This window comes from Phycodurus eques, chromosome 11, assembly GCF_024500275.1.
Source record: "Phycodurus eques isolate BA_2022a chromosome 11, UOR_Pequ_1.1, whole genome shotgun sequence".
NCBI lineage: Eukaryota > Metazoa > Chordata > Actinopteri > Syngnathiformes > Syngnathidae > Phycodurus > Phycodurus eques.
This window is the reverse complement of record NC_084535.1, coordinates 12,669,100-12,683,510: the sequence shown is the minus strand read 5'-3', so window position 1 is coordinate 12,683,510 and position 14,411 is coordinate 12,669,100. Positions and strand designations below refer to the sequence as shown.

The window sequence follows — 14,411 nt, the reverse complement described above, 5'->3', positions numbered from 1 at the left end:
TGGTAATTTTAAAACGATTTCAACATCACCCTGTTTGTAAACCATTCTTTCATTCTTAGAGTAATGAAAGAAAGTAATAGCTACTGTACCCTGCGATTGGCTGGCAACCAGTTCAGGGTGTACCCCGCCTCCTGCCCGAAGATAGCTGGGATAGGCTCGAGCACCCCCGTGACCTTTGTGAGGATAAGTGGCTCAGAAAATGGATGGATAATAGCTACTGTTTTAATTGAGTTGCTCTGAATTAAACCATCTTGTGATACCAATAACATAATCACATCATGGAGAAAGTTCTACTGTCTCCCATTTATGATTGACCTTATATAACCACAACACTGTCCCATGATTACAAATTGATATTTGTGCAACACAACATTGCTTTTGACCTGAAATGTAATGCTTGTCATTCAACCAATAAATGCTTAAAGTTGACCAGTTTTTGTTTGCAACTTCCCTTAATGTCCAGTAGGTGGCGATAGTTATACTCAATGAATGCATGCTTTGAGAGATTTAAATCAGTGGTGTGGAAACTTTTCTGTTGTTATAGTCTCCAGAGGGCCATACTAAATTTATGAATAAATATGATGTATCAACCAGACATATGTTATGATATATGAATTTATGGGTTAAATTGGGCTTTTTACAATTTGTCTGAGGTTTAATTTAAATGGAATGAATTGCACATCCTGTTCAAAATACCCACAGGCTGTACTGTGTATATGACTCTTGATTTGAAGGGAACGGCTAAAAGGGGGAAATATTCATCATGTTATTGTTAGTTTTACTCATGCAGTGACTGTAAACTTTATTTTTGCTTAGCTACTCTACCACAAAAACAAAGGGCTGCTTAATTCACTTGTCTGTGAATTACATCTCTGGACTCTTTCTTTGAAGGCCTTCATAGTTATAGAAAGCGCATAGACTTCCTGTGTTATGCTCCATCCTTGGCATCTTACTATGGATGCTAGGATACTATGGCAGCAGTTCCAACTCCCTACCTTTTTTTGCATAATGGACCAATTTCTTGAAAATTCACATTTTGACAAGAGTAGTAGTAGTTGTAATTAGTTGGAGCCATGTGCTTATTTCTCTTTAATGTCCCATCTTGCTGTAATTGTTTTTCTTTCTTTCAAAACCCTCCAAAGGCTTGTCTTTTAATGCTGGGTTCTTGGGCTCCATGTGCCAAAGCAGTTTTGATAGTTTCATTGCCTCATTTGCCTTTTCACTTTTGACAAGGACAAGAAAGTTTGATCACATTACTCCTATACTGGCCAACTGCGATTTTAAGGTTTTGTTACTTACTCATAAAATATTACATGGCTTAGTACCTTCCTATCTTGCCGACTTAGTGGTAACGTACATTCTGTCCCGAAACCTTTGCAAACACGGGCGTCTTTTGGTCACTCCAAGAATTCCGCAGGTTCTACAGCATTCTCTGTTCGGTTTCTAATACTCTGGAATGGAAATTAAAGCAGCTACCGCAGTAAAAAAAAAAGTTTCAATCTCTACTCGCAACTTATTTTGACACTCTGGCATTTAGTTAAACTACACATAGTCCTGTTTTACTGTGAACGACCGAACACGGCAGGTTCTGAGGAAGAACCATTTTCTTGAAGGCATCCTACCTTTGCTGTTATCTTATCTCATTAAATAGACTTTCATGCTGTTTTTACTAACACTATACAACATATTGTATGATAAAAGTTGTCCCCTCAACATCCATTGCAGCCTGGTCATCCTGGAAAGGGGATCCCTCCATCTGTGGTCCCTTCTCAAGGTTTCTTCTCTTTTCCCCAAATAGGGGTTTGGACTTTTTCTTTGCCCGGTTGGGCGGTTTAGATCAGGGATTGTCGCTCGTCTTTGTCAGCTGTGGGTTCGTGAAGCGCTTTGAGGCGCTTCTCTTATTATGCCCGGTTATGATGCTGTATTAATGTGTGCCTATTTCAGTCAGCTAGTAAATTCCTTGCCTTGATGACAATGATTTTTAAATTTAATAGCACATGATAAAGACAATAGTTTGGCTTTGCATTCTTGAGTCATACAGTATGGTGTATTATATTTATAATTGTAGCGCAATTTAGAGCATGGGTGGGGAAGCTTTTCCCATCAGTGGCCATTTTAGTTTTTATCAAGTCTTCAGAGAGTCATACTACATGAATGAAAACAAATGAATGCTTGATTGCAATAATTCTACCTATCTGTGATGCTGTTGGTGCTACCGTATATCAGTTTTGCAGCCTTTTACATACTCATATCTCTTTTTGCTTCTTGAGTTGACTTTACCCAGGCTGTTAATTGAACTCTACCACAGGATCAAGCAAGGCCTTTTTAATGAGCTGCATTCTCTTTGTTGTGCAATCAGGAACTACACATTCAATTCACTTAACATTTTGGAGGGTGGGTGAGAAAGGAAAGTGAGTGTGAGTGTTGGATAGATGGGCAATCTCACAGTGTCTTACCTTGTCTCCACTTGATATTCATCCCTTTCGAAAATCTCCATCCAGTTGTAAACATGACTCAGCTGTTATCTTAGATAACAGAAACATGGCTCGGGAGATAACATAAAGCAGCCCGGCTAAAAATGTCTCCTTTTTAGATCAAATCTGAGGCTTTTGCTGTATCTTTAATTTGCAGGTCTGATACACACTCCTCTTTTGGATCCAAGTAATTCCAGTTGGTTGGAATCAATGACCAGGAACAATCTTGGTGAAAATGATTTTAAAAAGTGACAAAAAAGGCCACAATAAATAATGCTTCCTGTGTGGGAGATTGATGATGTTTCTAGCCAAAAGCAATGGATAGCAACAACTGCCATGTCAGAGTGTTTCCTGTGTGCAGCCTTTCACTCACGTCTCAGTTTGCGTACCAAAGGATCAAGCAAGGCGTCTTTGGTGGGTGGTGGAGCCCTCACCAGTCAATATGAACACGTCTTGCAGAGTACAGGAAGTGGTGCGTCTGATCAAGGATGTAACATAGCTCATGTAAAAAGATGGATGGGAGATGCAGATGGAGGTCGATATTTTAGCTGGAACATTGTTATCATGTCTGTTTTACCACTTTCTGAAACTTCATTACTCATTTCCTGCAATTTGGCAAGTCACTATTACAGGAACGTCCAAACTTCAATTAATTTTTAATTATGGCTAGTGAGTGCATTTTGTCATATCCTTTCCTGGCCTGTAATACCTCTGGCTATTACACAGCATTAACTTGTAGCGATATATCAGCAAGAGGGGAGAGGAATGGTGGCCCATAACCACTTATAGTATGTAAGTACTCTATCTGTTCTTTCTTGTGCTTGCCAATGCTGTCAACATAACAAACACGTGTGCTCTCACAAGTGGGTCTTCTACACAGAGGCAACCAATCAGAGGAAAGGAAAGGTATACTACCATTTGTCTTAGCCAAATATGGACAAAGCGGGTAGAAAACTGGGTCAAACAGAAGTAGCTGTCAGAGCGACCTTTTCTGTACTGTCGTATGACAAAAGCAAGGTGTTTTTTGAAATTAAATTGAAACTTGTATACTAAGTCCGTGTAGAGAGTCACGATGGTGGTCTAAATAACCGTAATATGGGACCTTTAAATCGAATAGACAATAGAAATAATAAAACTTTAAAGTCACTTACACTGTAGTGCTTTACTCGTCTGCCTTCTGTACGGGCACCGTCAGTTAAGTTCCCACTCAGTGAGTGTATCAGTGTGAGTGTGAATTGTTGCCTGTCTCACTTTGTGCCCTGTATTGACTGGTGCCCAGTCCAGGGTGCAGTCTGTCTTTCCCCCATAGTCAGATGGGAAAGGTTGCAGCTCACCCCCACCCTGAACAGAATAAGCGGGATAGAAAATGGATGGATGGATATAAGTTTTCAAAACCAATGGTGACTATCTGGCATATGAAGCCATGTCAGACATAAACACAATTGGTCTGAATACATTTTCTATTTCAAGCTTGTTTGTAAAATATCACAACGTGGAATTTTGTTAAAGTACACTTGAGAGCTACAGTTGCACACAGTCAATTCCCAACGTAATAGTGCTTTACTTTCTCACTACGGTTTATGCGAAATTCTAACCACGTTATGTAATAGCATGTAAGAGACGATTGTGAGTCAGCGTAAAACGAAGGACAGAGGCTCTAATCTGAGCTCCTCGTCGTCTCCTCAAGGATGAAGCTGCAATCCAATTGGAACTTGATAGATCCGAGTTGCTATTTCTGACGACGACCTTAAAGCATCCCAGCGCATCAGCCCTAGAATCAAACACAGTGAATCACAGCTGTAATCAAAATGATTTATTTTCAGGGATAGAATTGCTCTAAACCATACAGCACGTCATTTTTACATAAGAAGTAGTAGTAGTAGTCTAGTTTGGATTCCAGTCAAGATTTAATGATACCAGTGAAGAGGAAAGAGCAAAAGTTCAATTCACTTCTGCTCAGTACAATGACCAATAATACAAGGGCCTACACACTTCTAGCAATACTGTTCCTATTAAATGCCACAAGGTTAAACGTCTCACAATGGTTGCTCCTCGTGAACAACCATTGTGAGACGTCCTTTCATCTTTGAAGCCAGTGAACGTAGCGCCAAATACTGGTCACAAATGGTATTACACCTTTGCAGGGCGACAATCTACCTTTTTGGCAAAATTCACCAAACTAGTACAGTGTTTCCAAACCTTCATTGAGCCAAGACATACATTTAACATTAGACAAACACATTGTGTGTGTGTGTGTGTGTGTGTGTGTGTTGGATGGATGGATGGATGTTAATTGTTTACATAACAAACAGACTGAAGAAAACTAACAGAAGCATCCAAAACATCAGCTTGTCCAGCAGTCGTGAATGGGATTAATAGTGTGATGCCAGGGTTAATGATATTTACGCCCCGAGTGGGAGTGTGGATTGTTGAGATAAGAGTGTGGAGGGACAAACAGATGTGAATGTCCTCTTATATAATCAGCCAATGAGGCAGGCGGTCTGCTATGGGGAAAAACACTTAAGTCCTGTCATCACTTCTCTCACTGCTTGTTTTACCATCAAACGTTCAATAAGCAACCGCAATTGCTTCCACTTCAACCATCGATCAATTTTTGCTGGAATACAGGATCTGGGTGTAAAAAACGTATCAAGCGGTAAAAACTGGAGATAGTGATGAAATATGCACTCGGATGCTAGAAAAATGTTTGAAGTTTTTAAGCATCTGGAGTAGTTGCAGCTATGGAAGACCAGATGATGAACATTTCTTATGCAGAATTCAAATACGTCACACTTCAAGTCTAAACACACCCTTACATACGTATATAACAATTTTTTCCTCCTTTTCTTTGCAACCTGGAACCTCCAGTGTTGAACATTTTATTTGGTCCATAAGCTGTTCTACTTCTAAATTTAAAAAGAAATAGTGATATTAATTCCCAGAGGAAGAAATTGACGTATGTTCAGGGGTCTGACTCTTGCCTTAAAAAGGTCTGTATTAACTGTTATTCATTGTAATTGTTTAGGGGTTTTTGTTCATTTTAACATGATTAACTGTCATTCAAGTATGAAGAGACATTCACCATTGTATAATACACTGAAATAAAAGTTAAATAATTAAAACTATTTGCCCTTTGAAGACTGACAGAGAGTAATGAGTGGCAATAGGAAAGGGTTCGTTCCTCTTATTATTATTAATATACATAGATGATGGTGGATCTGTGAAGATTTTTGTTTTGTTTTGAATGAAACACACAATTCATAAAATATTGATGTTAGAAGGTGGTCCACCTCAATGAACACTCATAGCATTGCTTCCCTGCCTTCAATTACCTTGTGACCATATAGATTTTGTTTTTACAGTGTAAAGTGAGACACGAAACAATTAAGCACGTTCTGTAGTCCATCCATCCATCCATTTATTATAATAAAATAAAATATATAAACAATAGATTTATAGCACTCCTGATCTTGACTGAATTTAATTAACCATTCTCATAAATGAAAACATTTAGTAATGAAAACTGCATCTCCCGTATAACAATAATTGAACACCAGGTACCTTCTGCTTAATATGAACAATTATCCCTGCTACCAAGCATAATAAACTTATGAAATGTTATTTTCTAAGAAATATTTCCCACACAAACATTTTGGGACTGTATTGGACAGGTGATGAGCAGTGCCTGATTTTCTCCACACATGCCACTTAGAATTAAGGCCAACAATTTCTATCTTGGTCTCATCAGACCAGAGAATCTTATTTCTCACCATCCTGGAGTCCTTCGGGTGTTTTTTTTTTATTTATTTATTTTTTTTTTTTTTTTTTTAGCAATCTCCATGCGGGCTTTCATGTGTCTTGCACTAAGAAGAGGCTTCCGTCAGGCCACTCTGCCGTAAAGCCCCGACTGGTGAAGGACTGCAATGATGGTTGACTTTCGTGAACTTTCCCCATCTCCCGACTGCATCTCTGGAGCTCACCCACAGTGATCTTTGGGTTCTTCTTTACCTCTCTCACCAAGGCTCTTCTCCCCCGATTGCTCAGTTTGGCCGGACGCCCAGCTCTGGGAAGGGTTCTGGTCGTCGCAAATGTTTTAAGTGCACCAGAGATATTTTTGTGCCTTGCCACAATTCTGTCTCTGAGCTCTTCAGGCAGTTCCTTTGACCTCATGATTTCCATTTGCTCTGACATGCACTGTGAGCTGTAAGGTCTTATATAGACAGGTGTGTGGCTTTCCTAATGAAGTCCAACCAGTATAATCAAACGCAGCTGGACTCCACTGAAGGTGGAGAACCATCTCAAGGATGATCAGAAGAAATGGACAGCACCCGAGTTAAATATATGAGTGTCACAGCAAAGGGCTTATGGCTGTGTGATATTTCAGTTTTTCTTCTTTAATAAATCTGCAAAAATGTCAACAATTCTGTTTTTCCCCCTGTCAATATGGGGTGCTGTGTGTACATTAGAAAAAGATTGATTTTAGCAAATGGCTGCAATATAACCGAGTGAAAAATGGAAGGGAGTCTGAATACTTTCCTTACCCACTATGCATGTATGTATATATTTACACACACACACACACACACACACATATATATATAATAATATCCATTACACGCGCACACACACGATTTGTGTGTGTGTGTGTGTGTAATGAATATTATTTTAAGTAATTACATTGCATTACTTTAATATTATGGTACTTTGATTATGTTACTGACTAATTTTTAACAGGTAACTTGTAACTGTTTTAGAATTTTCAAAGTAACCCTCCCAACCCTGACTCAAGACACACATGCTGTATGGCTTTTGGATGGATAATGGTGCTAGTGTTCCAAGAAGCTTTTGGCATATATGGCAAACAAACAGCATGTACACGTGGAGGGATAGCAGACAGACTGGTGCACACAAACACACACACACGCACACACACAGTTCTTGTAGGGTGCCAGGATGCTACAGACAGGAGTGATGCTGAGTGCATACACAATGTGGAGTTGGGCTGACAAAGTTTAGCTTAGGTGCCCTGAGAAACTTTGTATAGCATCAGACTGAGTTTCGTTGCATTTCTCTCTGTTGTGCAATAAGGAAAGACACGGTCACTTCACTTAACATTGAAGAGGATGGGTGAGAAAGGAAAGTGAGTGCGTGTTGGATAGATTGATGATCTACACTTGATATTCATCCTTTTTGAAAATTTCCATTTAACTGTAAGCATGTCTCGGCTGTTATCTTTGATAACAGAAACACAGCTCGGGAACACATGTCTCCTTTTTAGATCAAATCTAAGATTTGTATCTTTCATCTAACAGGTCTGATACACACACCACTTTTGTATTCATGTAATTCAGCTGGTTTGACTCAATGACCAACAATCCTGGTGAACACGATTCCAAAGATGTGATCAAGAAGGCCACAATAAATAATGCTTCCTGCGTGGGAAATTGATGATGTTTCTATCCAAATACAAGGATAGCAGCAGCTGCCATGACAGAGTCTTTCCTCTCTTACACATACATTAACACACTAATATTCAGTAAATAAAGTAAAAATTCTAAGTGTCTGTATGAATCATTAATCAGCAGTATTGAGCTCATCACTCCAAAATTGGACACTTAGCTGAACGCACCTAGATTAATATTGTATGAATTTTATATTTCCTGTGATCTGCTGGTATTTATTATAGACAACGTTAAAGACTTCTAATATGTAAACAAACATAAGCTATCATATTTTACAATTTCACAAAATGGGCAAATTGACTCTTGATACTGTCAATATTTAAATATGTGACCCCTGTATCACATAAGTGAGCTGGCAGCTGAATATTGTTGAATATTTAATGTTACGAAAAGAAACCGTACATGTTCTTGACATGATGACTCCAGTGTTGCAATGTTATAACTTCATAACACTAATATTATGCAGGGACGATAGTTTAAATCTACACTTACGTATACATTCATTCAGTGATTCATCCTTAATTCTAAATTGCTGGGAATTCACCCAGCCAATCATAAGAACGATTTGTTTATAGGACAAAATAGGATGGTAGGATGATTCTGAATAATTAATAACCTAGCCCATGAGTGATGAAATATTGTTACATTTTGAATGAGACTGTTTAGATTTATGTAGCTCAAAATCATTCTGCACAAGTATTAATGTACATTGCAGCCATTGTAAGCTGGGCAAAAAGTCAAAGTGTTGAATTCATACAACTCAGTGACAATGTATGAAAATACTTTTTGTCACAGCAGAGGCGATAAGACCACCACATACAGAATACCACAGACAATCTTGCAAAACTTCAGGAAACCTTTGAGATTTCAGCTGAGTGAGCATATAAAGTTTAAAATCCACAAGTATGTTTATTCTTTTGTAGATGGATGGATGATGTTAACATTGCACGGTTGGCAAAACATATTGACCTGAATATAAAGAAATACAGTATCTGCTATTTCCCCCCATAAAATATGAATTCATTTATTCATTACTGGGTTCCCTTTGGCTGATATTAAATTTCAAATATCTGCAGTCATAAATTCATCATTTTGTCCTTCTGGCTCATTTGCAATTCTTATTTAACAAGACAAAAGCCAGATTCGCCACGCTTAAAAAATGAATAACAATGAATTTAAATTGGAATGAATGGGAGTGCATCCTCCTCATACCTCCATTTCTCCAAGACAGCGAAGAGTTGTATGTGTACGCCTCAACACGCTCAGCCGAGTTTAAACACCTCCCTTTACATATCGCACGTGCACTCACGTATGGTAACACACGCGCAAACACACACGGCATAAATGCAAGTAGACACTGGGGGACAACACTGTTTCTCCACCCAACTGGCAAGTTGTCCGTCTGCAGCCACTTGTTCTCAAAATCAACTGCCAACTTTACCTCAGCCTCGCTCTGTACCGCTTCAACACAAAAAGAGAATACAAGAAGATTCCAAGTGAAAATTCTCAAAACAATAAAGAGTCTTGGATTCGACTGGAATAACAAAAAAATGGGAAAATAACAGGTGGCACGGTGGACGACCGGTTAGAGCGTCAGCCTCACAGTTCTGAGGACCGGGGTTCAATCCCTGGCCCTGCCTGTGTGGAGTTTGCATGTTCTCCCCGTGCCTGCGTGGGTTTCCTCCCACATCCCAAAAACATGCATTAAATGGTGACTCTAATTGCCCGTAGGTGTGACTGTGAGTGCGAATGGTTGTTTGTTTGTATGTGCCCTGCGATTGGTTGGCAACCAGTTCAGGGTGTACCCCGCCTCCTGCCCGATGATAGCTGGGATAGGCTCCAGCACGCCTGCGACCCTAGTGAGGAGAAGTGGCTCAGAAAATGGATGGATGGATGGTAAAATAACATCAACTATCCATCCATTTTCTGTACCGCTTATCCTCACCAGGGTTGCGGGCGTGCTGGAGCCTCAACTAATTTGAACAAATTTGATCAATTGCAATAAAGCACTACTCACTATTTAGAATGCAGATAAATCACACTATGTACAGGAAGTCCTCGAGTTACGACACACTCGACATTCGACGTTTCGACTTTACGACGCCCGTGCCTCATCCGCCATTTTGTCCCAGCACCATAGTGTTTCTGCTTAGCTAGTGCATAGTGCTTGTCTGTGTTTGTGCGGCGGGAGTATCTTTGCCTTTTCGCCCTCCTTTTTTTCACACTCTCAGCAGTAATGGTAAGTACAGAATCTTATTTTTTTATTTTAATGTATTTTTGTTTCTTTATACGAAGTGTTAACCTTTCCTGCTACGGTCACCTGACCGTGGTCGGGAGACGCAGGGGTTAACTCCCTTCTCTCGTTGCACAGCTGAGCTGGGTGGCGGCAACAATAAAGGCACGAAGCACCGATTTGCTGCTTTAATGGCTTTATTAGCTCCTCTGCACAGTCAACGTCAACGGGTCCTCCGCTAATCGCTACTCTTCCCCGGTCGCCGTCACTACACTTGCTACTGTACACACGCACCGGCGCGCATTCCTTCCTCCTTCGCAGTCCCGTCTCACTCACACATTGACTCACACGCCCCCACACACTGAGCTTGCTGTCACAATCACGTGGGACAATACCCGTAACAGAAGCATTTCGCCGTAAATTTCGACTTTAACGGTGAAATCCGACTTACGCGGAAATTCGTGTTACGTCGCCAGCGTAGGAACGGAACTTCGTTCGTAAATCGAGGACTTCCTGTATATATATAAAAATAATATTTTGAAAATAAAAGAGTCACATGAATGTCAGGTTCGGGTGTTGGAGGCAAGGAAGTTGAGGACCCAATTTCAGGGAAGCAGGGAGGCAAGGCGGGAGTGCCAGGATCTCAAAAAAGGATTTATTTGGGGCAAATTCCTCGTGTGTCTTGTAACATAGTTGGCCAATAAAGCTGATTCTGATTCTGAAGTGCCATTAATTCCAAGCAATACAAAATAATTACTGAAATTGCACAGTTCCTCACTGGTCATGTTAAATATGTCAGAATTTCCACCACATCTATTTTTGAATCAATCTACCTATTGAAGTGTAAATTTGAGCTGTGGTCCTGTCTCTCTTTGAAGCAAATTACCTCATGGAACATCTTTTTGACTGACACTTCACATATTCCAACTACGGCTGTAGAGAAGAAGGCTTTCTTTCTCAATCGCTCGGCTTTGGTTAAATGAGATGGGACCTTAGTCATAATAAATTGAGCCCAAACAACACGTTGCGTCATGTGGGAACACGTGACCACAAAGACAGCCACTGGTTCCTCATGAAGCACAAACAGGCTCCTTGATGCATTAGGTCAAGTCACCGGTGGTAACCAATGGAGAAATATCAGCCCTAGTAAGTCTTAAGTGAACCTTGGTAGGGCAGACTGGTGCGCACATCTGCCTCACAGCCCTGAGGACCCGGGTTCAAATCCGGCCTCGGCTGTGTGGAGTTTGCATGTTCTCCCCGTGCCTGCGTGGGTTTTCTCCGGGTACTCTGGTTTCCTCCCACATCCCAAAAACAGGCATGGTAGGTTAATTGAAGACTCTAAATTGCCCGTAGGTGTGAATGTGAGTGTGAATGGTTGTTTGTTTATATGTGCCGTGTGATTGGCTGGCGGCTAGTTCAGGGTATATCCCGCCTCTCGCCCATAGTCCGCTTGGCCGTGCACACCAGCACGCCCGCGACCCTAGTGAGGATAAGCGGTACGGAAAACGAATGCATGTCAGAAACAATGTGACATTATGAAAAAAGTGTATTATGTCAGTGTAGTCAGGTTTACCCTTGCGTAGTTGGTGCCCAAATGCAGTTGGTGTGCATATTTTATTGTATGAGAGTACTGTATGTTGACTTCACAATATTAATATGATATTTGAATCAATAAGGATCATACAGTGGTGCCTTGAGATATGAGTGATTTGTTCAGTGCCCACGCGCCTTTTTCAAACCATCTTTTGCCCCCCAAAAGACATTTCATGTTATAGGAATTATAGCACTCTATGATATACTTGAGTAATAACATAATTAAATATAATGTAAAGAATTACACAGTTTGTACATCATGATTTAATACTGCAGTCCACTTCATTGTGCCGCTCCTTCTAGCGTGCCTGCCTTGGCCACCAGGAGGAGCAGTATAATATTCTACAGCCATGCAAACACAAACCAAGAAGGATAGACTTCTACTACTGCAAGTGACTCAGTAAGATGTTGTTATTTTAGTCATTTTATATGTCTGTGTGTATTGTTATATCCATCTCAATGTGTTGGTCCACAGTTTGTGTTAGAATATCCGTTGCTTCAACAACCGCAACTATCACTGCTAACTAGTAATGTCAGTTTTTCTTTGTGTGTTAGCATTAAGTTAAGTAAAATCTACAATGTCTTTTTTAACACAAGAGGTCACCACAGAGCCACCAAAGATAAAAATAGCAGATTTTTTCATTTACATACGGTACATCATATCGTATTTTTATAAATAAATTATATATAGCATGTATAAGTATTTAACACCAGTCATAAAGTCATTTGCAAGTTAGGCTTCAAACAGTCATGTCATCAATAATAGTTATGCTCATTCGTGTAACATTCGCAGGAAGTCCGCTAACTGGTTTTCTGGGTTTGGTCACGTTCTGCAAATAGGGGATTAGGAGTCAAGATGGAACAAAAGGTTCGATCCCAATGCCTGATTGATTAGAATGCGTGTCCTCGTAGTTTTGTCCATTTTGCTTCCACATTGAGGCTCCTCAGTGAAACATATTCAAGAGGAAAGCTCCAAAGTAGAATGGAGCCAAACTGCTTTGATGTCATGAGACTCATCAGTAACAGGAGCACAGTGTTCCTGGAACAACAACGCCCAATCCATCCAGCCACTTGTTCTCAGCTTTTAGAAACGTCTGCTGCCCGCACGTGCACAGTTATGCACGTTGCATACAAATTCAAGGTGACACAAGAAAACAAGTACAGTTTCGCACCACACACACACAGACACGCACGCACGCACGCACACACACACACACACACACACACACACACACGCGTTAGATATCAGCAAATGATTAAAAAAAAGGTTTTCAAATGCCCTTGTACTATTATGACTGATTACGTATGCCCACATGGTCGAAAGTGGAACGCAACCCAATGACACGCTCGCTTTACTTTCTCTTTTTGTCCGAAGGCTTTCTAGTCTGCAGTTAAAGAAAGTCGTGCCATGTTGAACAAACAGCAAAGGATAAAGTGTGTATGTTTTGCTTTTTCTCTGGCTTTTTGTGGCATGATTTTCTTTTTTTATTCCAAAAGTGGACCGCAAGATCATCATTAATAAGACTCCAGAATCACCACGACGCAGTCTTGTCGTCTTCTCTGTACAAGTATTCACAACATCCACTCGATTTATCCTTTTCACCCTGAGGTTCTGCTGGATTATTTCAATTTTTTTTCAAGAAAAGAATTATTGGGAGAATATCAGAATCAGTATCAGAATCAGAATCAGAATCAGAATCATCTTTATTTGCCAAGTATGTCCAAAACACACAAGGAATTTGTCTCCGGTAGTTGGAGCCGCTCAAGTACAACAGACAGTCAATTTACAGAACACTTTGGGGACATCAAGACATTGACAAAAAACAATTGTGCAAAAAGATGCAGAGTCCTCAAGCACTTAGAGCAGTTCGAACGACTAATATTGCAATAGTCCGGTGCAATGACCATTGTGCAAAGGGCGGTGAGACTTCAAGGAGTGTATGCGGTTTAAAGTGACGAGTAGTGCGATCATCTGGGACAATGTTGGTTGTGCAATATCTGGTGGTGCGGCCTCAACCACAGCATGTTTATTTTTGGTCATCACCTACCTCACACGCACTTCCACCTCTGTGACATTTTGCCACATTCAACAAGACTTTTGAGACAGATGGAGAGCTTGATGCAAAAAGTTCTTCGAACAGCAGCTCCTGAGACACAAAATTACCTTGCTGTTTGGCTTCATTTGCACATGAGATTGCGCTGATGAAAAAAGAAAACAAAACAAAAAAAGAGCTGTAGGTGTGTTGTCATAGCAACAAAGCTGAGTGGGGATACATTTATTGTGTCTGGGTCCAACATTTCCCTTTTTTTTTCTGAAAGTGTTATTGACTATAATTGGGTTCATCCATGTCTTAAATTGCATTAAAATATATGAAAAGAAAGCAAACGACTTCACATCCATCAACAGTCACACGATGGCTTTTTTTTTTTTTTTTTTTTAATAAAAAAGTGCATTGACATCCGATCACAAATAGATGTGTATGTGAATCTCATGCGTCTATGTTTCATAATTAAGTGGCGCATCCACAGCAATAAAATGGGCATCTGCGCTCCCTTTAATACCGCCCGGAGTTGACAGCAAAATTGATGTAATGAAGCGAAGCCCGCAGCACTTAATTTGCCTTTTAATTACATGCCATAAAGAATAAC

At 40.2% G+C, this 14,411-nt stretch overlaps 1 protein-coding gene across 2 annotated transcripts in view; it reads left to right on the top strand.

Moving 5' to 3' along the window:
• The window catches only part of prom2 (prominin 2), a 41,435-nt gene extending 34,397 nt beyond the window's left edge, over positions 1-7,038 (top strand). The window contains exon 24 of one of the 2 annotated variants that reach the window (XM_061689340.1): positions 6,306-7,038. In XM_061689340.1, the coding sequence (XP_061545324.1) occupies positions 6,306-6,408 (103 nt within the window). In that variant the 3' untranslated portion in view covers positions 6,409-7,038. The remainder of the gene's footprint in view (positions 1-6,305) is intronic. The other variant, XM_061689341.1, reaches the window with a different exon arrangement.
• The last annotated feature ends 7,373 nt before the right edge of the window (positions 7,039-14,411 follow it).